At 40.1% G+C, this 27660-nt stretch overlaps 3 protein-coding genes across 3 annotated transcripts; 2 read left to right on the top strand and 1 right to left on the bottom strand.

Annotated features, from left to right (window-relative positions):
• LOC109820898 lies at positions 705-1436 on the top strand. The gene has a single exon (XM_020387093.1). The coding sequence runs from the start codon at positions 705-707 to the stop codon at positions 1434-1436; it is 732 nt and encodes a 243-aa protein (XP_020242682.1).
• LOC109820897 (protein JINGUBANG-like) lies at positions 7461-8756 on the top strand. The gene has a single exon (XM_020387092.1). It carries the CDS (start codon positions 7608-7610, stop codon positions 8754-8756), a length of 1149 nt encoding a protein of 382 aa, XP_020242681.1. The 5' UTR covers positions 7461-7607.
• LOC109822859 (protein CREG1) lies at positions 12181-15007 on the bottom strand. Its single transcript, XM_020389122.1, has 6 exons — positions 14792-15007; positions 14617-14652; positions 14328-14529; positions 12789-12867; positions 12564-12681; positions 12181-12400 (listed from the first exon to the last, which is right to left on the bottom strand). Exons 1-6 carry the CDS (start codon positions 14956-14958, stop codon positions 12370-12372), a joined length of 633 nt encoding a protein of 210 aa, XP_020244711.1. The 5' UTR covers positions 14959-15007; the 3' UTR covers positions 12181-12369.

Here is a 27660-nt window from a genome sequence, read left to right as displayed (position 1 = left end):
CTTCTCCACTAAAAGTATCACATGACCAAAGCAAAAGTTTTTCTAGTGGGAGACCAACATATCCATTTAAAACCAGATATTTTGGCAGAGATAGCTCTCTTCAAGTTATAGCACAGTAGATCAATGAGAGATGCATTAAGCTATAGGTGCTGATATATTTGTTGTTAAAAACCCAATATACAGAGCATGTAGGCTTTGCACTGTCGCCATCATAGTCCCATGCACACGTCTCAGAGCCTATCTACCTATCCACTTGCACACATAATTATTAAATATTTAGGTTATATCTAATTATATGCCTGAGATGTTGTGCAATTGTTATGCCTGTTGCATATATTATTATTAAATTGAATGGATGTTTAAATAAATAATGTTGTGGTTTTTGGATCAGCCTGTTTGTCACCAAATTTAAATTCCTTGCATTTTTTTTCCTTCTGAGAGAGAAATTGTAGTGAGGATATAATTGTAAAAAGTCAAAGACCGGTGTATTCCATTGAAGACGAAGGCATTTTTGCAAAATGCAGGGACCCCCAAGGGTTTTCCAAATTGTATTTTAATTTTATAATTTTTGTTATCTTTGGTCTGTATAATCGGACTTTGGACACTTTTTATTTTTTGGTGACGGGCTGATCCACGCAACATGTTTATTGCATGAATTTTTAATTCCTTATTATTAATTCATGTCTTTCAAATGCATAGATAAAATGGCTAAAATAGCGAGCGTTGATTTCGAAGTCCTTGACGCTGCTGGCAAGAATTATTTGAGTTGGCATGTGGACCTGAAGTTCCACTTACGTGCCCAGGGCTTATTAGCCACAATTTCAACTCCTGCTCCACCGGCTCCGGCCACTGGTACGGGTAATGCTGTAAATAATGCTGAGGTTGCTACTACAGTGATCGTCTCTGATATAGATAAGGCGAAAGCCATTATCTACATCAGGAGACATATTGATCGGACCCTGAAGGCCGAATACCTGACTGTAGAGCACCCAAAGGAATTGTGGACTGCACTTGAGGACCGATACAAACATCAGAAAGATGTAATCCTCCCACATGCATGTTATGAGTGGGAAAACCTCCGACTTCAGGACTTTAAGTCCGTAGCTGAGTATAACTCAGCACTTCATAATATCACCTCACGCCTGAAGTTGTGTGGTGAAGAAGTTTCGGAGGAACGCATGTTGGAGAAGACTTACACATCCTTCCACGAGAAGGATGCAATCCTCATGCAACAGTACCGCGAACGAAAGTTCAAAAAATATTCTGAATTGCACTCCACCCTTCTGATGGCGGAGCAAAACAGAGAATTGCTTTTGGCCACTCATAACCTACGCCCTGCAGGCTCAGCTCCTCTACCCGAAGCTCACATGTTTTCTTCCCAGAAGCAGAAGAAAAAGCATAAGGGTAAATTCAACAAGGGGAAAGCCCATAAGTAGCAGGCCAGATGTCCACCCCAGAAAAACAACCCGCCCCAGAGCAGCAATAGTGAGGGAAAGAAGAAGTGGAAGAAGAAGACCACTGAGCTATCGTCCATTCCCAAGAACACTTGGGAGGACAAATGCTACAGATGTGGCATGACTGGACATTGGTCCAGAAACTGTCGCACTCCGCGACACCTCCAAGATATGTATCTAGCGAGCCAGAAGTCTCCTGTTGAAACAAATCTGGTGGAAAAGCAGCCGTCTACTCAGTTCACTGCTGATGACTTCGAAATGGATGATCTTCTCGACTAGATCCATGTTATCTTTATATGCATTTAAATTCTCATAGTACTTTCATCTTTAGTTCTTTACTTTCCATGTAATGCAATTTACTTTTCAATAAAGATAGTTATTTTCTTTAGATTAAAATATTGCATTCATGTTATAGATGAAGTGTGAGTGCCTTGTGGACAGTGCCTCGACGCACACAATCCTTCGCGAAAGAAGCTATTTCAATAGCTTATATGATTATGACGATCCTGTAATTACGATTTTAGGACTATCTAATATAATAGAAGGATTTGGTGAAGCAATGATATTGCTCCCAAATAAAACGAGACTAATAATAAAAGATGCATTATTCTCTCCGAAATCTAATAGAAACCTCATAAGTTTCAAGGATATTCGTTTAAACGGATATCACTTAGAAACCAATGAAATAAATGAGGATGAGTATTTGTATGTAACTCGTCAAAAAGATGGTTCAAAAACTATCTTAGAACAATTCAAGGGACTCCCGTCGGGTCTCTATCATACATATATTCAACCAGTAGAAGCTAACATGATTATGCACCAGAAGTGCCATTCTTCGACGAAATTTAAACTTTGGCATAACAGACTGGGTCACCCAGGATCAGCAATGATGCACCGCATCATGAGCCAATCAAGTGGACACAACCTGAAGAACCTGAAGATTCTTCAGAAGAGTGATTACTCATGTCTATCTTGTTTTCAAGGTAAACTGATCACGAGACCTTCCCTTCTGAAAGTGGGATTAGAGTCTCCTAGCTTCTTGGAGAGAATACATGGCGATATTTGTGGGCCTATTCACCCCGCAAGTGGACCATTTAGGTACTTTATGGTACTTATAGATGCATCAACCAAGTGGTCTTACGTGTGCCTTTTGTCCACCCGCAACTTAGCTTTTTCAAAGCTATTGGCACAAATTATTAAGTTGCGGGCTCATTTCCCCGATAATCAAATCAAGAAATTACGTCTTGATAATGCGGGAGAATTCACTTCACAAGTCTTTCAAGACTATTGCCTAGCAACTGGCATCGAAGTTGAACATCCTGTAGCACATGTTCACACCCAGAACGGGTTAGCAGAATCTCTAATTAAGAGATTGCAATGGATTGCTCGTCCATTGTTGATGCAATCACAGTTGCCTGTTGAGGCTTGGGGTCATGCAATATTGCATGCAGCATCACTTATCAGAATACGGCCCTCTGGTGGCCATATTTTGTCACCAATGCAGCTTGCTTATGGTGCACCTCCGAATATCTCACATTTGAGAGTGTTTGGTTGTGCAGTTTACGTCCCAATTGCTCCTCCACAAAGGACCAAAATGGGTCCACAGCGTCGTTTGGGTATCTATATAGGGTTTGATTCGCCCTCTATAATAAGATACCTTGAACCCCAGACGGGTGACGCATTTAAAGCACGTCTTGATGATTGTGAATTTGTTGAGGATTCATTTCCTAAACTTGGCACACAGTCCAGGAAGCCTGACGCTTCTAAGACCATTTCTTGGAACACCAAGACTTTGTCTCATTATGATCCGCGTACTAGTCAATGTGAAGATGAGATCCTGAAGATTCTTCATCTTCAGAATACAGTACATTTACTTCCGGATAAATTCACTGATAACCAGAAGATTGTCAGATCACACGTCCCTGCTGTCAACACGCCAGCTAGGATTGACATCCCCAAAGATGGATGCAATCCGCCGGCAGCAGAAACGGCTGTACCTCAATTGAAAAGAGGACGCCCACCAGGTTCGAAGGACAAAGTCCCTCGTAAAAGAAAAAATCCTGGAGAAATAAAAATGAACCCAACACAGGATACTGAGCTCAGACCAGCTTCCTCTCCCCTCCTAGATTCCCCTGAAGAGGAACAAATAGGAGAAACATCATTAAATTTTGTACGTACTGAGGAGGTACTGGACAGAAAAAGCACAGTCGTCGACGACGACTTTGCGTTCGATATTGCCGTTCACGTCACTGAATACGACGATGACATCGAACCACGGTCTCTAGCGGAATGTAAACGCAGAGACGATTGGCCAAAGTGGAACGAGGCAATAGGAGTAGAGCTGGACTCACTCTTGAAACGCGAAGTCTTTGGACCAGTAGTCCAAACACCTAAAGGTGTAAAACCTGTGGGATATAAGTGGGTCTTCATCAGAAAAAGAAATGAACACAACGAGGTTGTGCGCTACAAAGCACGGCTTGTAGCACAAGGTTTTTCCCAAAGACCGGGAATAGACTATGAAAAAACATATTCTCCGGTTATGGATGGGAATACCTTCCGATTCCTAATAAGCCTCTCATCTCTGGAAGGCCTAGAAATGCAGCTCATGGACGTTGTGACTGCATATCTATATGGCAATATAGATAAAGATATCTATATGAAACTCCCTGAAGGATATAAAATTCCACCAGAGATAGCAGATAGACCTCGGGACGTCTATTCTGTTAGGCTTCAAAGATCATTATATGGTCTTAAGCAATCGGGGAAAATGTGGTATAACAGACTAAGTGAGTTCCTTGCTACGCAAGGATTCACAAATGATAAAGTCTGCCCGTGTATCTTTATAAAAAGATCGGGAACAGGATTCATTATAGTCGCCGTCTATGTCGACGACTTAAATCTCATTGGATCTCCTGCAGAGATCGCTGGGATATCTGAAAGCCTTAAGAATACTTTTGAAATGAAAGACCTAGGCAAAACAAAGTATTGTCTTGGCTTACAGATCGAACACCTTAAGGGTGGTATCCTGTTACACCAATCCACATATACACGGAAATTACTTAAAAATTTCCGAATGGATAAATGTCATCCTCTTAGTACACCAATGGTTGTTCGATCATTGGATGTAAAGAACGACCCCTTCCGTCCGCTGGAAGAGGGGGAGGAAATGCTAGGTCCTGAAGTACCTTACCTCAGTGCCATTGGAGCACTATTATATCTGGCTAACTGTACGCGTCCCGATATAGCGTTTTCAGTTAACCTACTAGCCAGATACAGTGCAGCGCCCACAAAGCGCCACTGGAATGGAGTTAAGCATCTTCTGCGCTACCTCCAAGGGTCTATAGACCTGGGATTATATTTCCCGAAGGGTGGGTCTCCCACCTTAATTGGTTATTCAGATGCAGGTTACAGGTCTGATCCCCACACCGAGAAATCACAAACCGGATTTGTGTTTACATTCGGTGGTACGGCCATCTCCTGGAGGTCTGTCAAGCAAACCACTGTAGCAATCTCATCCAACCATTCCGAACTCCTCGCGATCCATGAAACCAGCAAAGAATGTGTTTGGCTTCGTTCTGTCATTCAGCACATCTTAGTGTCTACCGGCCTGAAGACTGGTGACCTTGAGCCAACTACTATATTTGAAGACAATGCAGCCTGCGTTGCTCAACTTCAGTCTGGCTTCATTAAGGGTGACAAGACGAAGCACATATCTCCCAAGTTTTTCTGGACACACGATCTTCAAGAGGAGGAGCAAGTTAAAGTACAGCAGATCCAATCATGTAATAATTTAGCTGACTTGTTCACTAAGGCTCTGCCTAGATGTACTTTTGTAAAACTTGTAAAAGGAATAGGGATGAGACATCTGAAAGACCTACAAGCCTGAAGCTTGTATGGTTCAGGAGGAGTAACCTATGGGTTGTACTCTTTTTCCTTAGGCTGATGGTTTTTTCCCACTGGGTTTTCCACAGCTAAGGTTTTAACGAGGCAAACAAGTTTACTCTGGATCCAGAAGTGTCCACCCCATTAGCTTTACGAACTCTGAAGTGTTCATAAGCTAAACCCAAGGTAATGGATGGATAAGGGGGAGTATTATGAGATGAGGGAGGCCTTTGGCCTCCCCCTCATTATCCCTTCATTCACACCCCATTATGATGGTGTAACACCCCATTAAGTGGGGGTGACTCTTGGGTACTCAACCTATTCACATTGACTATCTATAAATATACATCATAGGCCTTTGGCCTATGTAAGAGTTTCAAACACCAAAGAAATTATTGATAAAATTATTTTTTGAATTTTTTTTAAGAGAAGAAACAAGAGTGACCCAAAGCTCCAGTTATTGACCACACCACTGATGGCGGGCCCTGAAATTTTTTAAACTTCTTTTATCCTTAGATAAAGAGAAAAATATTTGTTGATAAATGGATATTCTGAGAGTAAAAGAATCAAAATACTTTCACTCAGGGGTCTTTCAACAATTTGGATGCTAGTACGGGATGCCTATAACAATAATGGAACTGCAAAAGGTCTATCTGTAATTAGGCGATAATAAAAGATGTCTATCTACAATTCATATTTTTTTAATAGTGAAGTACTATTTTAAAATAGTTCAGACCCACCTTTTTAGCTCATGTTTGTTTTCTTATCCATACTATTTTTAACAAGGGGTTCATTAATTTAAAAAAACGGGGACTAATAATCTAATATAAACCCACTCCACCCTCACCTTTACAATCCGGGTATTAGCCATATATTTAGGGGGAATAAGATTTTGTTGACGAAAACACCCATATCCTCTTTAATTCCTTCGATCTTTTTTTTTTTTTTTTTCCTCCCATTCAGTTCTCTCCAAAACTTACACAAATCTACAGAGCTTCATTAGATGATGACGTTTTTGCTTTGACTAGGGTCGAATGAGACAAAATCATACTGTCCGATAGAGATGAATTTAGGAGCAAACTGATCGATATGGTCGGTTGACTACGTCTTTTGTGTCTCCCACCGCACAAAGCATTCGATAACTTTCAAAATCTCATTAAAACAGCAATTTTTTTTTTTTTTTTTTTTGTTATTTTTTGAGTGGGGGAATGAATCAAGGCAATGTTAAGCACCTGAAAAGTACTATTGTGACGCATGAAAGTTACCTTTTAAAAGACTATTTATTTAATGTTAATAGGCTCGGAAAACTTGTCTTGCTTTCGTTTAATTATCTGGAGAGTGAGTTTTCGGTTTAGGTTTTGTTGCGTTGGCAGTTGGTGTGGGGATTATGGTTGCGGTTTTTGAGCACAAATAATTGAGCAGCAGTTTTCAAAGGTGACTTCAGGATGATACCAAGCAATTATTACAGGTTCACCCAGCTCCATTTTGTCAATTTGGCGAGTGTTAGCTGGGTTAGGTCCCCAGTTCCTATCTGTTATCAAATGGAATCCAATCACGAAAACTAAATTGCGTTCATCATTTTAGTTGCGACTCTTCAGGACATCCTCAGGAACTCTTTAAGAAGGTGACACCACAACTGATGGCGTTCATGTAAATCAAAATAAATTCTTATAGACATGCAAATCTAGCATAACCAGAATTTGTGCATGGCTAGTAAAAAATAGACCTAAACTGTGCCGCAGGTAATCCTGAGACCAAAGTCTTAAAGCCCATCCTCGCTGCGTCAAATTTCTGAAATTAAACTGAGAATTGGAGCTAGAGGGTTATAATATTGCTCTAACGTGTGCTCGCAAGCTAAACAATATTTTTCATGAACAAAAATCTGAACTCACACGGCGGTATCTTCTTACGAAGAATCATATATCTGGGCTCTTGTAATGATATCTTTTTTAAAATCTGCTTAAAATATGTGAATCAAAGTGAATGAGTCCTGTAGATCAGAATCAAAGCGGAGGCTAATGCTCATAGTCTCTAGAATATGACAAGGAAAGCATTAGCCCCTCCACAACTTCTCAGTACACAAGGGCATGGAATCTACGCAAATCTTGAATCTACAGTACAGCACTCTGCTTCTCAGGTTCTCAATGTTGCATCACACTCTATACCCCATTTGACCAAATGATCCTGCTGTCCTTCACCTTTCTACAGCACAATCATGAGTTGTTTCTTATATAACAAACAATACAAAATCCCTCAATTCCCCCACAACCTATGTACTCTCCTCTAAAACATACAATGGAAACTACGTCTATCTCAGCTCAACCAAGCCTCCCATCCCTCCCCTCACTCAACAACACCCATGAATCTCCAACACAAGCCCTCTATCAATGCATCACCACCCTCAGAGGGCATTCCTCCTACATCTCAGCCCTCGCAGTCGACGGAAACTCCCTCTACAGCGGATCCGCTGACAGACAAATCCGAATATGGACCCACACCGGACATGAATCGCGCTGCACGACAATAACATGCGAAAGCCCGATAAAATCACTGCTGATCTCTAAAGACACAATGTTCAGCTCACATCAAGACCATAAGATCAGAGTATGGCACATATATACCAAGTACACTCAGCCCTGCAGGCTGCAGGCAGTCCTTCCAACCGCCAAAGATCGCATACTGAGCCTCCTGTCGCCGGGCAAGCATGTACAGGTTCGTCGCCACAAGAAATGCACCTGGGTGCAGCATGTTGACGCAGTTTCTGCACTGGCTTTTTCTGACAACCGCACAATACTCTACTCCGTCTCCTGGGACCGTTCCCTCAAAATATGGCAACTCTCAAGCAACAAGTGCATCGAATCGGTACCCAGAGCACATGATGATGCGATCAGCGCAGTTGTCATATCAAAGTTAGGGTTTATATATACAGGCTCAGCGGATACAACCATCAGGGTATGGAAAATGCAAGAAGGTCAAAAGAAGCACAAGCTGGTCGATACTCTACAGGGGCATCGATCAGCTGTAAATGCGTTGGCGCTGAGTGTCGAGGAGTCTATACTGTATTCAGGTTCGTGTGACCGATCAGTGGTGGTTTGGGGAGGAAGAGATGGACATAGAGAAGCCACAGGAGCTCTCAGAGGGCACACCGGAGCGGTGCTGTGTTTGTCGGTAAGCGGAGATTTGGTATGCAGCGGGTCGGCCGACCGAACGGTGAGGATGTGGAGGAGAAGAGAAGATAAAGGTGAGCATTATTGTTTAGGTGTGCTTCAAGGACATGGAGGGCCTGTGAAGAGCCTGGCAATGGTGACAAGCGATGAAGATTGTGGGGATGAGTGTAGTTCGTGGTTGGTGTACAGTGGGAGCTTAGATTGTGATATAAAAGTATGGAAGATTTTGGTTCCATCTTCAGAGAGAGAATAGGATCAATTTGAGGATAATAGGGGAGTTTTATTAGGAACAGATTCAGTCTGTAGGTTTCGTGTAGTTCAAAGTGCACACAACGATATGATCAACAGCTACATTATTATTACTTGCATTATCTAGTAAAAGAGAAAATATTTTTTCTGAAATTTCTAATTTTATAGTTCTTCAATTATTAAATTTGCAATATTAATATACCACTATGTAAATCTTCAAATGCAATAAAAAAATAACTCTTTTAAACATTTGCCAGTTATCATCAATCCAGTGTCATGTGATACATAAATAACCAATTTGTGCTCTAGATGTATAAATATCAGAAGTTAAAAAAAATTACAGTTTAAACTTTAAAAATAAGAAATTATTTTTGCTTATTCCTCGTGATAATATTTTAAAATATCACGTTGACAAATTTGATGAGAAAAAATTTTAAATGCGGGTTAGAAACCATATGTTAACATATCTTCAAATTCATCATCTTCTACTAGTTTAAAAGAAATATTTTTAAGAATAATAAACCTGATGACGTATTTGCTGGCTCGGATTGCGTCATAGTTTCAACTACCAAGACTACCGAAAGATGGGGATTGGGAGATTAAAGATTGTCAGATATCACCTTGAGGCGTTGCCTGACCTTTGTTGTGTTTCTCTAAATGGCGTTTGAGGTGGTTGGTACCGCTTTTATGATGAGCTTGAAAAATATAGCGGCACAACGCACACTTAGCCTTCTGGGTGAGAACCCTACCGTGCTGATCCCTGGTGACTTCTATCTTCTCGAAGAAGTTCCAATCATCGGATCTCGGCTTTTAGGAGCTCTAGGTGCAGAATCATCGCTACCAGATTCGTGATCAACATTGGTAGGAATAGGAGGAGTAACTGTAGCTGATCATGTAGTAGGAGTATTAGGACTCATTTCAACGTCGGGAGTTGGGATTTGTCCTTCATAATCAGAGGAGGAAGTCATTTGATTGAAGAATTAGAGAGCAAAAACGAGTATTAGAGAGAAGTAAATGAGTTTTGGATGAGAAAAAAAATAAAAACCCCCTCTATATATAGAGGCAGCCCCCTAGCCAAATGACCAAAATATCCTCAAATTTTGATCGTTTTTGATCGTTTTTGGGGTATTTTGGTCAAAACCCAAAAAATAGCCGTTATGGCCTCGTTCGGATGCGGCCGGGCCCGGCCAGTCCGAACGACCAACAGTCACGAATGTGACCGTTGTGGCCGGCCCAGCCCGGTCAAACGTCACCAACGTGACTGTTGGCGTCCCCACCGGTCCGAGCCCGGGTCCAGGCTAGGCCCAACCCTGGCCACTTCGACCTGATCCTTTTGCTGGACTGGCTAGGCTGAGCCTCGGTGCGGGGGGCGACGAAGCGGCTGAGCCTAGGCCCGGAGCCTGGTTAAGCCCCGAGTTCCGAGCCATGCCCAGGCCGGGCCGGGCCGGGCTTGGGCTCGGTGCCGGGTCCGGGCTGGGCATGGCCTGGAAACCCGTGTCTTGGGCCCAAATGGACAGTGCTACTTTTATACATTGTACTTATATACAGTGGATCCTGAACATTTGTGAAACGTAAATAGAAATTGATAATAATGAAATGTGCACCATTAGTTAAAATGTATCTTTATCTAATACTATTCTAAAAGTGTGTTGCCATGTTAAAAAATTTCTTCCGAAAATGCCCTCAAACACACATACATACATTATATAAATATAAACACACATACATGTACATACTTAATATTACTTATGAAATGACACAAATACATTACATGCATACATCTCTAGCACATCCATACATGCATGCATTAAGATATATACATACTTAATTTTTCATAACCTCCCTATTTATTACCATCAAAATTTCATTTAACCACCCACTAATAACATTCCCCCACTAAGTCTTGACATTACACATTAATAATGAAAAACGTCATAACTATTCCTCTTCCATAAATCACTATAAATTACTATAGAGTCTTATCAAATTTCTCCAACCAAAATTCTAACTCTTAATCAAAAGCTGAGAGATCACTTTATGGTAGTTATTTAGCCTAATGAGAGAGAGAGAGAGAGAGAGAGAGAGAGAGAGATTGTATTCAAAAGCTAAGAGCGTCAAATTGTATGGGCTAACTAACTGGTGGTTTTATATATCTCTTAACCAAGTTTGTCAAGATCTTTTTCGTTTATTATTAACAAATATAAAATGTTAATTTAATAAATATAATCTGTAAATTACTTATTCAAACAAAAATACTATTTCTATTAGTTTTATTAAATTATTAATTTGATAGTTTTTATTATTACTTATCATCGCGTGCTACCAAATGAGTATTATTTCAAGTTGTCTACGTGCAACGCACGTGTACTAGTATAATGTAAATAACTGAAACGGAGCTCAAATGAGTGACACGTGAATCTCACCGTGATAAATATGATCATCCATGGTGAGGCCTGAAAATATTATGTTGAAATTTTCATTTTAAGTAAGTCAAGAGAATTTCTTACAATTAAAAGACATTCCTTAAATTCAGCAAATTTTACATCTTGTTACATTTGTCATTGAAATTAATTCCGAATTTAATAAGTACCTTTGATTTATATTTAAGTAAGTCAAAAGAATTGGATCCAATAAAATGTATCCTGTAATTCTGTAAATTTCCAAATATATATTACCCTTGTCAAATGATCAAAATTGAATCAGATCTCCTTTCCTTCCCAAAATGATCATGGTCTCATAAAAAAATTATAGCCTTCGAAAAACGTAAACAAAAATGTATAAATTCAAGATCTCTTGTGACCACACATTCTTACGTACACATTTATCACAACCAATTTGAAGCAGGCTCTCTGCCATCTTGAGTGTAGACAAAAGCCTACAGCTACATGGATTAATAGTGGTGTGTCTTAGTGGGCCTCACAATTAAATGTTTTCTAATATAATTTAAATAATTAATATTATTCATGTAAGAATTTGAATAATTAATATCATTCATGAAGTCTACTTAGTAAGAAGATTTGATTGCTGAATTGTAGAATTTCTCTATAATTAAGGATGTAGAGGAACTGTATCCCAATCATTTCTCACCTACTATATATCTCTTTCATTATTAACAAATCAAAAATACAAGACTAATTGCTGATAGACCCCTATACTATGAAAAAACGAATTAGTAAAAGAACCGAGGGTTGGAAACCCAGGTCAAATCTTGAACCAGTCTAGCCCAAAACTGGCTAGGATTGAACCTGACCCCGTTCTGGGTGGTTCGCCGAACACACCCTTATGCTGTCCATAGTTCAGGTTCCACAAAAGTACTCTCAGAGAATTGAACCAGAGGTGAAATAATGGTCTCAAGCAATGGCCGATATGTGGCTTATATCGTAGATAGCCAAGGAATCCTAACACTATCAGCTTTACGAAAGACAAAATAATAATAATTCCGCATCAGAATATTTGACCCGGTGATAACTTCTTTGAACCAATCATACGAATGATTGATAATAGTCGACAAATAATCAACATGAATATTCACAAAGTAATACAACATAATATTGCACATCACTGTAATTGGCGTGGGCACTTTTTAGGAATCCAGGCAATGCCTATGAAGAAATATTTCATGCCAGGGAGAGTAAGGAAAACTGATTCCTGCAATTACCAGAGTCGCAAATTTGTAAAAAAATTAGGATCAGTGGAAATTTAAGAAGATGAGATGCAAGTAAAGCTGTATCTCCTTTTCATTATTCATTTTCTTTTCATTATTAATTTTACATCTGCTTGCAGATGCTACGTCTTATGAATGCTCACTCACTGTTTATATTTGAGGTACTCTTCTGGAGATAGAGGCTTTGGCCCACCAAACCAGTCAATTAGAAATATGTGCTCGATATCTAACTTGAATAATTGGAAGTTGTGATCTTCCGGCCAGTCTGCACATAAAGTAGCAATAACATAGAATAGTTTTGTTACTGAGTCCAATCTTAATTTGAAATGAGCATATTGAAATGAGCTCGGATCGTAGGGACTCAAAACCTACCCTTCATTTCTGGATGCTTAGAGAATAGAGCTTGTCGAGCAAACTCAGCTTCGGAAGAGTTGCCTTCAACCAATTTGAACTGTAACAAGCAAAAATCATGTCAGAATCTATCATTTCTAAGACTTACAATCATAGATTAACATGTCTAAATGATCTACAAATTTTAAACGAATACTTAGGTGGACCAAGATTGACTGCATTAATGATTAATTTCAATTGTTAATTAGAAACAGTAATCTGGAAGAACACAAAAAAGGATGATTTAGTAGCAACTAGCAAGTGTAGAAGTATGTGAATAACTGAATAATAGTGTACTAGTGAAAACATTAAAAAATATGTGATTATTGTCTTGCTAAATGCAAACTCTGACATCCCTCTATGGGATACAAAGTTAGTTTCCAGCATAATGCACTTCATATAGGACTTACTACTATGAGTTACAATGTATGATTCAAAACGTTTAAACCTTTTGTTTAAGAGGTGTAGCGTCAGACTTAGTACTAACTAGTTGTCATAACTCCAACAAGACACTGAACATCATGAGTAAGTACACACATGATAATGACACCAAAAGTATGAACAAAACATATCCAGGAAAAAACCATGTCAAAGTTCAACTCTGGGACAAGTATAATTAGGAGATCCTTGAAACAACAAAAAAGAAGAAATAATCATAAGAAGATATGAAAATAAACAATAACAACACAATAGCAACTATATAATATGACATTCCCTATTTATATGAATATTGTTTGATATGATCTGCCTACGAACTGGCTAACTGATATTTGAAATCATTACACAGTCACACCAATGTATATCTAAGGGCCCATTTATCCACTTTTTATCATTATGATGTCAATCACAAATATTGTCGGAAGCAGTATAAAGGGAGAGGTTAATAAAAAAAAACTAATTTTTTTTCCTTAGAATCGCACACATTTCAGCTACTTTTGAGCCTTGATGGGCAGAAATAAACATTAGAAATAGGGATCCCACATGGGCGTCACGTTATCATCTAAGGAAAGTATCTTAAGTAGTTTTTCAGAGAAACAAACTTTTTTTTTCTTTTTGCTCAAAAATACTAGAGAAGAAGTCTCTACTTCCTTTATATCAGCTACTTCATAGCTACTTCATCTTGTCTACAATGTATGATTCAAAACATAGCTGAGGATGTTGACTAATAACTATATCGAGTAATTAATGTCTGCTATTGCCATGCGACCAGGAGAGTATAAATAGGAACAAACATACAGATATCTGATTTTCGGAACCGAGGACCTTCTGAAACATCACAATCTGATGCCCGCAAGTAAACCACTTTATGCAAAAGATTAAGACAATGAATGTCTCCTAGTGCAAAGTTAACGAGTACGCAGGACTTCTCCATAAACATCAGTATCACGTATGCTACTGCATCAATTATATTGAATTGAAAAATTCATCACTTACTAATTTGGCTTCACATACTACAAAACCGAAAACAGGCGAACCTCAGAACAAGCATACTCAATTAACGAGCATTTCTAATTCATATACCTTGCCGTTGAGGGTAAGTTTAGAGCAAGTAGGATTCTCCGGATCAATTTTCCCACAAGTCCCCGTCGGAGCCTCGCTAATCGCAAATGAAACCCTTGGATCCTTCAATGCATCCCTCGGAGTGGGATCCAGGGTTGTCAAATAGAAGTAGGGAATTCCACGGCCTTGCCCGGGCAATCCATCACTAAAAGAAACCACATTTCTGCATAAATGAACAGCTACAGGTCAATACTAAGCTCCCATTTGATTCAGTTTAATAAAATTAGAGAAAAATTCATTTGAAGATTACCCAAATGGAGCTCCTTCAAGATCATTAGAGATAGTACTGCAGCATAAGCAGAAACCAAGTTAATTACGAGCAGAATTCAAAAAATTAGAAGCACAAGCTTATAACCCAGATCAAAGACTGCTAATTTATAAGAAAACCCAATAAAGAAATCAACTTAATAAGCGCAGAGATTGACCTGAGAACGCCCCAAGAGTTTTGGGCAGCAAGCCAGCGAGCAGTTCCCGCAGCATTTGAGGGCTCAGGCTTACGTGGAATGCTGAGTTGGCGGCTGCTGACTACCCCTGAGAACGATATCAAAGACAAGAGAAGGAAGAGGGAGGAGGGGGAGGAGGAAGATGCCATGGCTGTTAGACTTCAATCTTCGGAATTGTCCCTCACATCATATATAGAGAGGCGCTGGAGAATAATCGGTGACAAGTTTTTGGGCTGAAGATTAATTCTTACCAACAAGAGACGCCGTTACGGTGCGTCAGGGTCGGGCCCGCAGTAGCGTCGCTCTTCTTCTTTTGTTTTTCTTTTTATGGAGCCTGGAGGGAAAGGAGCCGTTACCCTTCCCGTTACGGCGTTATCCTGGCTTTGCACGTGATTGGGCGTGTGGTGCCGTGGCCTCCTCGCTATCCCACGAGCGATGCGCGTGGGATTTGTCTTTTATATTTGGAAAATATATGTTAATGCGACTAACCTAGATTGGTGATCCTTATCTCCATATGAATCTTCAAGGAGACAATTTCTATTACTTTTTAATCGCTAGATATGAAAATATTGACATCCGTCTCCATGAATGAAGTTACCATTGGTTTTATTTATTGCTTTTAATAGCGAGATAGAGTAGCAAATCAAATATTTGTAGTTGGTATAATATATTTGATTTTGACAAAAAAAAAAGATATTCTAAACTTATAACCTAAACATTTTCCTGATTTCAGTTGGAATAGGGCCCCATTTTGTCTCCACTGTTTACTAATGAGTTGTAATTGGACCCTTATTAAGATATACGCAACAATTTATATGCTTATTTGGTTGTCTAATTTTGTAAGGTAAATCCCTTGTTTCTTAATCTTGATATCTATATCTAATTTCGTTAAAAATTATTAGTATGAATATGATCCATATCAAAGGCCTGATGTATTATAGCACCCAAAAAAGAAAAAAAGAAAAGAAAAAAGAAAAAGGAGGACGGATGCATTCGGAGTTGCTCAATTTAATCGGACACATATTTCAAGTATATGAAGTATTCTTGAAGACAAACGCTATTAGTTTTGATATAAAAGTATTAAGCTCATCCTGACTCACGTTAGAAGCTCCGCTTTTAAGGGTTGCTTGTTTCACAAATTTTTGGTGGAAAACTATGGAAAACCACCTGATGACACCTCTTTAAGAAAAGTTTTCAATTATTATATTTTATTCTTGTGTTTGTTTCAAAAAAAATTTCTGAAAAAACCATTTACAAATTGGAGAAAACACCTTCAATTCATAGCAACCAATATCTACAAGTTTTTGCGGTGAATTTATGTGAAAATTTGACAGCACTTCTGAGGTCATCAGACCCTCTACATCCTAAATTATAGAGGATGTCTACAACTCATCAATAGTCTTCTCTTGCTTTTATGAACCCCAGGTATCATATTAATTAAATAAATTATATAAAAACCCTCTTAGTTATAAAATCCATAGTATTAATTAATCTTATTTATCTACTTATATAGTTGTAGACATTCTCTACATTTTGGGATGCGGAGGATCTCTTCTCAGTTCTTAGCGCAAATCCAACTCAAGCAATTGTTTTCCTACTATGACAATTTTGGAATTAGTCTTTTGAAAACAAACAATCCCGTAGACAACTTGTTGGGCCAGTCCGAAAAGTACAAGACCATACGAAGCTGGCAGATATAAAAATCATTGGTTGCATCTAGGGGTGCATTCGGCTTTCTAAAAACGGATACGATATGAATGCGGATATGCATTGGTTAGAAAACGTCAAGATCATATCCACGCTAAACGGAAACTGATGTCATTATAACCCCTAAAAAAACTAAATATTAATCTCTACAGAGAAGTCGACACGTGTCTTACACTATACCTAACCTAACTAATTCAAGACCAAGATAACATCTGCCTCAGCACGGCCAACTTTATTGGCCAACATCTCATGTAACCGAATCAAAAGGCGATACTACTCGGCCAACCCTTCAATTGATTCCACAATCAACACAAATCGGCCTACTGTTCAGCTGACATCTCGCGTAACCGAGTCAAAAGGCAGTACTTCTTGGCCCTAGACCTAATGAGTTGAAAGACGACATTTACCTCGAACCCTCACCAACCGACTACTCTTGCATTAACTGCCCTGACAACATCATCATTGCTCTAGCTCGCATAGCCTTTATGACTCATCGGACCCGGTCAGCACCAAGTACATATTGTCATTCCCATAATAAATGACCAGGTGACTCACCTCCTTCAGCAATCAACACGTAGCACATGTCTACTGACTCATATGCCTAGCTGGGCTCGGCCTAAGTTACCTTCTTGTTCCTCAAACCCACTATAAAAGGAGCAACACTGCATGAGGTAACTCTCTCTGGTCTTTTCATGTAACTAAGCACACACTATATTACATCCCCACTCAAGCCAAAATACTAACTTGATCATTGGAGGAACAACCGGAGAACCCAACTCTGCCTTCTTACAAGTTCCTTCATGTGTAAAGAAGAACAACAAGCCCCAGAATTATTCATCGGGAGGAGTTAGAGGACCCTAAACACTCCATAAACTCTCAGATTACCCCCTGTTTGATAGCTGACATCAACAGATACGAATACGAATATGCATCGGTTAGAAAAAGTCAAGACCATATCTGCACTAAAGGAAAACTGATATGGTTCGGATATTAGAGAATCGGATACGGTTATGATCACAGATACAAATCAGATATTTAGGAAACATATATGATTCAGACATATATCGGATACGATAAAAAAATATATAGTGACATAGAATAAGATAATACATACAGATGGAATCACTTATCTAATCTTTACATTGAACAAGTGTCTATACTATAACCATCTCGTTTAGCTTATAGCACTAGGATATTAGTGACACGGTGGAGGGTAGTGGGAAAATGCAAATTATGTTAAGTAATATGTGAATTAGATATATAGCAAATTTATTTGTAGCCTAGTGATTAGGTTGGTTGCCTTATAACTAAGAGGCTAAGGTTCAAATCCTAGCAAATGCATTATTGTTGCTAGTAGTATTTTTTTCTTAAAATGAACTTCCTGGTATCCGAACCGGAGCCGCTAGTTGAACTTGATTACCGTATCCTACTAAAAAGAAAAAAATATAACTAAAATTAAAACCATATCCGGTCGATTTTAGATTTTGATTACCGTATCCACATCATTATCGGATACAGTTGCAGTCGGTTCGGGTATATCTGAACCGTTTACCACCCCTGGTTGCCTCGCCTCGCATTTGAATGGCGGGTTTCCCATATCCGATTTCCAAGGTTAGGATATTTCTCACGCTCTCGATGTCAATGTCGTCGGAACTTGGTTGGTCTGATCTTCAAGCTGATATCCTCTCCGTCATTTCCAGACGACTTGAGGTCTCTGATTTCGTCAGTTGTCGTTCTGTCTGCTTGGTGGAGATCGATCTCAGGAAAAAAAAGAAAAATGACAAATGTCGGCCAAAGCCCCAAATCCCATCGCTCATGCTCTCCTCTCCCTCCAATCCCGACTCTCACTATTTCCACATCCTCAGAGATCGCAACACTACATAGTGTTGGGAAAACTCGGTCTTTCCTGTCTCCTGAAGTTAAGATAAGCACTTATAAATTAAGATAGTAATGAGAGCACAAGAGTTTATGGTCCTCCAATATAGAGGTTCTTCCACTATACAAAAGAATAGTAGAATTACAAGAATTTATATTTTACAAAACTGTCTCACTTTGGTGGCTCACTCGAGCCTGAGGATTAGGACTCTCAAGCTATCTCACTTCTCACTCAAAGAGTTTTTAATTTGGAAGATGAAAGCATCTGGTCACTAGGCCCTGATGTTGATCTTGACGAGTTTAATCGGCCACCACCACTATGGTTTACTCCTATGCTATGAGCCTATGATAATTTCATTTCATAAGGTAATTTCTCAATGTCTGCAGTTATGACTTCTTGTTTATCAACATCATTGTAGTTTATTTTTGGGTAAATGATGTACATGACTTTCGTACTATGTATTAGGCTACCGCAACACCTAGGCCAAATAATTTGGGAAAGCATGATAAATAAATGTCGTGCCATTTTATCTTTTAACCATTGCATAGAACAAACTCTAATTGGATCCTCAATATATGACTATGCGACCACTTTCGTGAGTATATTGTGATTGTAAAATTTGGTAAGTGTTCCTGTTAATGATTAATTGATTAGTCATCGCACCATCTTAGACAGAGTTTATAAATTTTCAAGTTCAAGCTAGTCAGATAGATTTAGATCATTCGTTAACCTGATTAGAGAGTTAACCCAAGTAAAAGTTTGGGTATTCTGGAAGTGTTTAACTCCAAATTCGGACTCAAATATTTGTTAGCCTTTCCTTTGTGATCCAGGGTTCCATCTATAATGTATAATATTTTATTGTGAAATATTTTAAATACAGATGTTTGAGATTGAAATATATTAGTTCGGATCCTTTGCATCTCAGTTTAGACTCTTAGCTCATTAATGTTGACTTTATATGGGTATTTTGTGTAGGAAAATTTGTATTAGGGAGTCTCAAGACTAATGCCTGTCTTGCGGCAGCAAGCGTGTTAATATACTGCTTTACTACATCAAGAATAAGAACACTCTACCTACAGTACATCTTTATTAACCGTTATGTTCCAAGACATCCATGCATGTATTCTGACAGCCTAGTTGAATACCCTCGCTGCCTTTAATATTGACGGCAACAATCCCTTGCATCCCCTTCTTTTCATCTCCTCCAGGCCCATTGAGGGCAGAGGGAGGCGAATGTAGAAGGTTTTCGATCGAATCGCCAGACAGCCAAGACTTGTTCTTGGTACTTAACGAGTTAAATGGTGATTATGCAGCAAGGTTTGAGTCCCGAACGGGCTTCTGATGGCGTCAATGGAGAGAGCTCAGTGTCGAACTCGAAGTTGAAGTGGATAGATAGCGGAGGAGGAGGGCATCGGGGTCGATGGAGCCTGGAGAGCGAAGGACGAGGGCGTCAAGGTCGAAGTCGGAAGTCTGATGGCCTCTGATGTCGTCAAGGTCGAAGTTGAAGTCTGATGGCGTTGATCGGGGTAAAACTTTGAAGTCAAAGCCAAAGTCTGATGGTGTCAATGGAGAGGTCTCAGCGCCGAACCCAAACTTGACGTGGATGGAGAATGGAGGAGGAGGGCATCAAGGTTGATTCGGGTTTTTAGGGTACAGTCGCACCAGGGGGTGAGATCGAAGGGAAGTTAGGGCGAAAACTAAGGTCGGGTTTAGTTTTAGTGTAGGTCTGATCGGGTTTAGATTGCATTGAATATGTGCCCATTGCCCTAAATTGAAACCCAAACTAACTAAAACTGTACCGATAGTTCTTATCTTTTGGGCTGATAAAATCAGCTGATACCTCACTTTATCGCATCCAAAAATGATAACTGATTTAAAATTGAACTTTATCCTAGTGGAAGCGGTTCAAAACCGATAACTTGGCGATAAATTGCTATTATCAGCCAATATTTAAAACCTTGCTCTTGTTACAATTCGGAGTTGTAAGATTACAGATTCATATCTTGTTTTGTTCTTCTGATGTTCTTAGGATTGTTGCATGAGCTTAATTCATTTGCATTATCATTGGCATCCTTCCAAGCCCTAGCCCTTCAATTCGCTTTCTCCGGCAATGTTCTATCTTTGTGATTGATTTTATTGCATAATCTTCAAAAGATGGGGGTTTTTATTCATAAAATACTTGAGAGATCATATGATACTGAACAAGGGGGCTTGAGTTGATCCTTTGAAATTAGTTTTTCTTCATTAATTTTGAATTCCCATTGTAACAAGTATGAACTTGCTAATAAATAGATTGATTACCTGAGAATGGATCACTTGAATTTGGTACTAGTAAACATGCAGATATCAGAGATGACATTATCACATTTTGATTAGGAAAAATTCTTATAATTTTAGTGATTTTCTCGCACGTGGGTGTTGGGGAATTGTTTCTCGCACGTGGATGCTCTGATACCAAATTGTGAACGAAGTGGAGACGTGGGGACCACCCACGTGTGAGAAACAATTCCCCAACACCCACGTTCAGCAGCATAAGGCGCGTGAGGAGATTTAGGCGCGTGAGGAGATCGTGGGTCACACCCACGTTCTGTTGCGTTTTGAAACCCACGCTCCAGTGGGTCCGTATCCAACTACAAATAGGTTCGTGCAGTTCTCCTAGGGTTTGGTGCAAGCGAGCAGAGGGGGAAAATTCGTGGGCAGCGTGCAAGAAAAACGCAGAAGTTTTGGCGGCTGTTCTTTGGGTGTCGATGGTTGTCCTTTTGTGAGAGATTCAAGAGATTGTTTGAGGGTTTAATTTGTGAGATCTTGTGTGATTGTAAACCATATTTGTACTCTTTCTCTCTAATTGTAGATCTCCCCCCTCCTTACCCTGTGGACATAGGCAACTTGTCGAACCATGTAAAATTCGTTTGTCTTGCTGTGATTTTGTAATAGTTTGTTAGGTTCCCTCGACAAGTCAGTCCTAGAACTGATGAGAGGAAGAGTGTATATCACACTTTGTTGAGATATATTACTTTCGATTCTTGTTTTCTTTGTGAAATAGGAATTTAGTTATGATCTTACTCTCTTGTTGTGCACCATAAGTGCTGTCGAAATTTTTGTTGCGCACAATAAGTGGTATCAGAGCTTCGGGTTCGACTTGAGGTTCATTTTGGAGGATTCACTATAGGATTCTTGTTTGAAGAGTTAGATCAACAATATGAGAGAAGCAAGCACATAATGATCGTATCTTACGAAGGCGATACAGAGTCTGAACATCAATAATACAAAGATTGATGTTTCAAAGTTCAACGGTAAGATCAATTTTGGTTTGTGGAGATGCCAGATGATGGATGCGTTGGACACATAGAATTTAGAGGAGACTCTTGAGTTACAAGAGAAACCTAATGATTTGGAGGACAATGTTTGGAAGAAGTTGAATAGTAGGGCTTGTGGAGTTATTTGGTCATTGTTTTCGCCAAAAGTTGGTTTTGTTGTCGAATTCATTATATCTTCGGTCGATTACAATAAATTCAAAGAAAACAGCCTTTTTATAAGACTCTTTTACACAACAAAAAGAAAATTACAACTCTTGAGAAAATAAACGCAGGATCGTTGTTTGGATCACTGCTTTCGTGGGATCTTTGCCTGTGCCGGGAGCGCTTTGACTCGTGGACCACCAAATCACAGATTCTGATTGAACCGTGAGGGGTTTATGATTCTGACTTCGTTTATCGAAGTGAGAAATTGAAACGATATCTTATCGATGTAAGATAGTCGTTCTTCTTGAAATCAAGTCAAAGCCTGATTATCAAGGATTGGCCGTAAGATCAGCACCTCTACTCTCTCTCTGCTCTGGATTGCTCTCCAGTGCTCAAAATGATCCGCCCCTTGAGAAAATAGCCTTCGGGGAGTATATATAGCCTCTAGGAACAGTTGGCAGAAAACATGTTCGCGAGACAGCTTTTGCTGTCTCGACGGGCGAGACAGTGTTTGCTGTCTCGTTTGCTGTCTCGGCCCGCGAGACAGTAAATGCTGTCTCGGAAAACAGTAACCGCAGGCAGTTTTCATCTTAACTGCCTTCCCACGTTTCAAACTCCGTTATTTTGGCAGTTATCCACGTGATTCTCGCCCACGACGTTTCCCACGTTCTTGAACAGTTAGTGGCCACGTGTAGGGCAGTGCAAAACAGTTTCTTGAACCACTGATAACTGTCTCGTGTGCGAGACAGTAAATTCTGTCTCGCACGGCGAGACAGTAAATACTGTCTCGCGGAATTTGAGACGATCCTAACTGTTTAAAGGTTTGATCGTTCAATTTGTGGACCTCTCGTTCATGGAACGAATCGAGAGGGGATTTTGGCTTTGGTCCTAACTGTTTAAAGGTTTGACCAAGATGGGAATTTGAGACGATCCTAACTGTTTAAAGGTTTGATCGTTCAATTTGTGGACCTCTCGTTCATGGAACGAATCGAGAGGGGATTTTGGCTTTGGTCCTAACTGTTTAAAGGTTTGACCAAGATGGGAATTTGAGACGATCCTAACTGTTTAAAGGTTTGATCGTTCAATTTGTGGACCTCTCGTTCATGGAACGAATCGAGAGGGGATTTTGGCTTTGGTCCTAACTGTTTAAAGGTTTGACCAAGATGGGAATTTGAGACGATCCTAACTGTTTAAAGGTTTGATCGTTCAATTTGTGGACCTCTCGTTCATGGAACGAATCGAGAGGGGATTTTGGCTTTGGTCCTAACTGTTTAAAGGTTTGACCAAGATGGGAATTTGAGACGATCCTAACTGTTTAAAGGTTTGATCGTTCAATTTGTGGACCTCTCGTTCATGGAACGAATCGAGAGGGGATTTTGGCTTTGGTCCTAACTGTTTAAAGGTTTGACCAAGATGGGAATTTGAGACGATCCTAACTGTTTAAAGGTTTGATCGTTCAATTTGTGGACCTCTCGTTCATGGAACGAATCGAGAGGGGATTTTGGCTTTGGTCCTAACTGTTTAAAGGTTTGACCAAAATGGGAATTTGAGACGATCCTAACTGTTTAAAGGTTTGATCGTTCAATTTGTGGACCTCTCGTTCATGGAACGAATCGAGAGGGGATTTTGGCTTTGGTCCTAACTGTTTAAAGGTTTGACCAAATGGGAATTTGAGACGATCCTAACTGTTTAAAGGTTTGATCGTTCAATTTGTGGACCTCTCGTTCATGGAACGAATCGAGAGGGGATTTTGGCTTTGGTCCTAACTGTTTAAAGGTTTGACCAAATGGGAATTTGAGACGATCCTAACTGTTTAAAGGTTTGATCGTTCAATTTGTGGACCTCTCGTTCATGGAACGAATCGAGAGGGGATTTTGGCTTTGGTCCTAACTGTTTAAAGGTTTGACCAAATGGGAATTTGAGACGATCCTAACTGTTTAAAGGTTTGATCGTTCAATTTGTGGACCTCTCGTTCATGGAACGAATCGAGAGGGGATTTTGGTTTTGGTCCTAACTGTTTAAAGGTTTGACCAAATGGGTATTTAAGACGATCCTAACTGTTTAAAGGTTTGATCGTTCAATTTGTGGACCTCTCGTTCATGGAACGAATCGAGAGGGGATTTTGGCTTCGGTCCTAACTGTTTAAAGGTTTGACCAAATGGGTTTTGTGAGGGAAGATTGATCTAACGAAGTGATCGAATCTCATCTCAGCAAAAGAGTGTTCGAAAATCATAATAGGAGCTTAGTATTTATCATTCTGTCCATAATAATCGGGTTATCCCTAAGAATATTATATTTAACATTCTTCCAGGAACTTCCCATTACATGAATTATCGACCCCCAGCTTTCTTTGTAAAACTGGGTATAACGAGGAGTACGTTAACCTCAGTCATATGTTCGGGTTATCCTTAAGAATATAGGATTCTCCAGGAACTTCCCGTTAAGGAAAGGAAATAGTTTAGACTCATATACCTTTTGGAGTATCGAGGAGCAGTTTATACTCGTATACTTTTCGGAGTGAGGGGAAACAGTTTATACTCGTGTACCCAATGGAGTTGGGGAAAACAGTTTATACTCGTGTATCCGATGGAGTAATATGGTCGTCTTTACTCGACTTCTTTGGCCGTTATGACGCCGGAGTCAATTAAGGCTTGGATTTTGTTTTTGAGTCCAAAGCAAATTTCGGTGGGATGAAGAATCCTTCTGTGGTACGCACAGTAATTTGGATCCGTAATCATCTTAGCTCCATCCTGATCTTTAATAGGTGGTAGCTCGATTTTGTCATTAGCGAGGAGGTATTCCAATATGGCTGGAGCTTCATCCTCTTCGAATGAATATTCTTTTTGAAACTTCGGATCGAAAGTTGCGTTCCCAATGATTGCAGATGTCATTTGTTGGCCTTTCTCAGCTTCCTTTCTTTTAAGAAAGTGTTCAGCTTGTTCGCCACGAAATTTTAACTCCTTCCAAGTTGTGGACGGCTCAACCCCCAAAGCTTCCAAGACATCGATGGAGAGGTTATTGTGGCATGTTTGCAGGATGAACTCCTCTGTAATAGGATCTCTGCAATTCATCGCCATGTTACGGAAACGCTTGACAAAATTGTCGACTGACTCTCCGTCTTTTTGCTTCTCATCCAAAAGGATTCCGATTGACACTTCGGTGTCATCATCGAAGAAGTTGCTGAGGAACAAACTTTCCATGTCATCCCAGCAATTGATGCTCCCTGGCTTGAGCCGTCGGTACCAATCGAAGGCGGGCCCACGAAGGGTGCCAACGAATGACCGGATCATTAAGGCCTCGTTTCCAGAGATTATGCCCAAATGAGACTTGAAATAAATCAAGTGTTGAATCGGCGAACTCTTCCCTTCAAACGGTGTGAAGTTAATCAGATTGAATTTGGTCGGGTATGGTATTGAATCCCATTCCCTCGGATAAGGACATGGAATACCCGTCTTCTTAACTTCTTGAGCCGTCATCAAAGCATTGATTTTGTCTTCAAGTTTTTGCATTTTCCCGTCATCGTCTTCATTTCTTTCTGAATGATGTCGAGTAAAGATAATTGGACCACCCCCAGTGAGAGGTGCTATTGAACCACCCCCAATATCGTTATTGGGAGGATCCGTTAAACCACCCCCAGCGTTATTGCCATTGGGAGGTGTATCAGCCATAATGACTTCATCCACCTCTGGATCACTGTCATCTACAACATTCCGAGTGTGGTGGCTGGATTCAAATCGCTGATTGGACTCAGGAGGTTGAGGCTGTTGAGTTAACAGTTCTCTCATTTGTTGGATAGCCAACTTCATTTCTGTCTTCACTTCAGCTCTAATTTCTTCACGTTGTTTGGCTAGAGCTTCCTGAAGTATTTGAGTGAACTGATCAGCAGTGATTGTGAATACTTCTCTGATTTGTCCTGTGCTAGACATTGTATCATCAGAAGCGATTGCAGAATAAGTGTCCGAGAATTCATCCTCCGAGGACATTCCTTCTTGCATTCTCTTGTAGTCTCTGCGTCTGATAGCTCCTAATTGGAGTCGAGACATCCTTTGAGCAATTCTTGGATTGACTTTTCCTTTCGGGGAAAAGTCGGGATTTGAGTCACTTGAATGCTGTTTAGACTTTCTTCTATCAGCTACGTTGATGGTGACTTCAGGGAATTCATCATTTTGGACAGCTGCTCTTCTTTTGCGGAAATGTCTCGGCTTAGGTTTCGATAATACAGAGACTTTTCGTGGGATGACTTCTCGTTTGAAACAGTCACATTCTGATAATGCTGTTTTAACGAGTCGCGCACAGGAACAACGAGAGTTTATCTCTCGAATAACTCTTTTTCGAAAATTATTCACAACCCCAACTTGATAATACGATTCATCGGTATGATCGCCAAAAAATCGTATCGTCTGTTGGTATGATCTCCCAGGTATGACGATATCATTTGGTGAATGCGTCTTCTTCTGGGGGTATAAAACCTTGTTGGCATTCTCAGGACAATTTATTTTTGTCTTTAAGCGATCCAAGGTTATGTCGGGAGTCGCACGTTTAGAACCACCCCCTTGTGGGTATGGAGTCTTAACGGGCTCCGAATGCTGATTTTGCATAAGTCCAGACTTTGGAATCCAAACTTGACGAAGTTTTGGTGATTCTTTGGTCACCATTTCCTTTCTCTTTTCTCGTCTTTGTTGTGAGAGAGCATGGGCATTAGCAGCTTTTGCACGACGTTTTTGTATACGTTCTTTGAGGGTCGAACGAGTCTTTTTGACAATAGTCCATTCATCCGTCGTTGTTTTAGCAGAGATACGAGTGATTGGTTGTTGAGACAACTGAACCACTCGATGTCTCCTCGACTCTAGGTCCGCATGGTAACGAACCCCGTCGGTTTGTTCTAAGGCCTTAGCCATTTGGCGAGCACGGCGTTGACGTTGTCTCTGACGAGCTCTTTTCGTCAATGCTTGCGGGCTTTGATTCGATGACTCTTTAACTAGATAAGAGCCATTGTGAGCAGAGGTGTTGCGAATGAAATTCTCGGCAACAATCAAGCGAGAGTCTTCATTTTGTGCCTTCTTTGGCATGTAAGTCTTCCTCAATTGTGAGATCCTCTTGTACTTGCGAGAGACTGAAGATCTTGAAGAGGATGATGAGAAATATTCCTCAAACTTGGTTTGGTCGAATTCGTATTCGACCATGGATTCAACTGGAATCTTGATCGGCTGCGACACGACGGTCTCGGCAGCGAGACCGTTGGCTCCCACTGTGGTCGCCAGTTTGTTTTCGCCAAAAGTCGAATTTGTTGTCGAATTCATTATATCTTCGGTCGATTACAATAAATTCAAAGAAAACAGCCTTTTTATAAGACTCTTTTACACAACAAAAAGAAAATTACAACTCTTGAGAAAATAAACGCAGGATCGTTGTTTGGATCACTGCTTTCGTGGGATCTTTGCCTGTGCCGGGAGCGCTTTGACTCGTGGACCACCAAATCACAGATTCTGATTGAACCGTGAGGGGTTTATGATTCTGACTTCGTTTATCGAAGTGAGAAATTGAAACGATATCTTATCGATGTAAGATAGTCGTTCTTCTTGAAATCAAGTCAAAGCCTGATTATCAAGGATTGGCCGTAAGATCAGCACCTCTGCTCTCTCTCTGCCCTGGATTGCTCTGGATTGCTCTGAAGTACTCACAATGATCAGCCCCCTGGAAAAATGGCCTTAGGAGGGTATTTATAACCTCCAAGAACAGTTGGCAGAAAACAGGTTCGCGAGACAGCTTTTGCTGTCTCGACGGGCGAGACAGTGTTTGCTGTCTCG

Source organism: Asparagus officinalis, chromosome 8 (genome assembly GCF_001876935.1).
Source record: "Asparagus officinalis chromosome 8, Aspof.V1, whole genome shotgun sequence".
Lineage (NCBI taxonomy): Eukaryota > Viridiplantae > Streptophyta > Magnoliopsida > Asparagales > Asparagaceae > Asparagus > Asparagus officinalis.
Note: the sequence above shows the minus strand (reverse complement) of the source record. Positions and strands in the feature narration are given on the sequence as shown.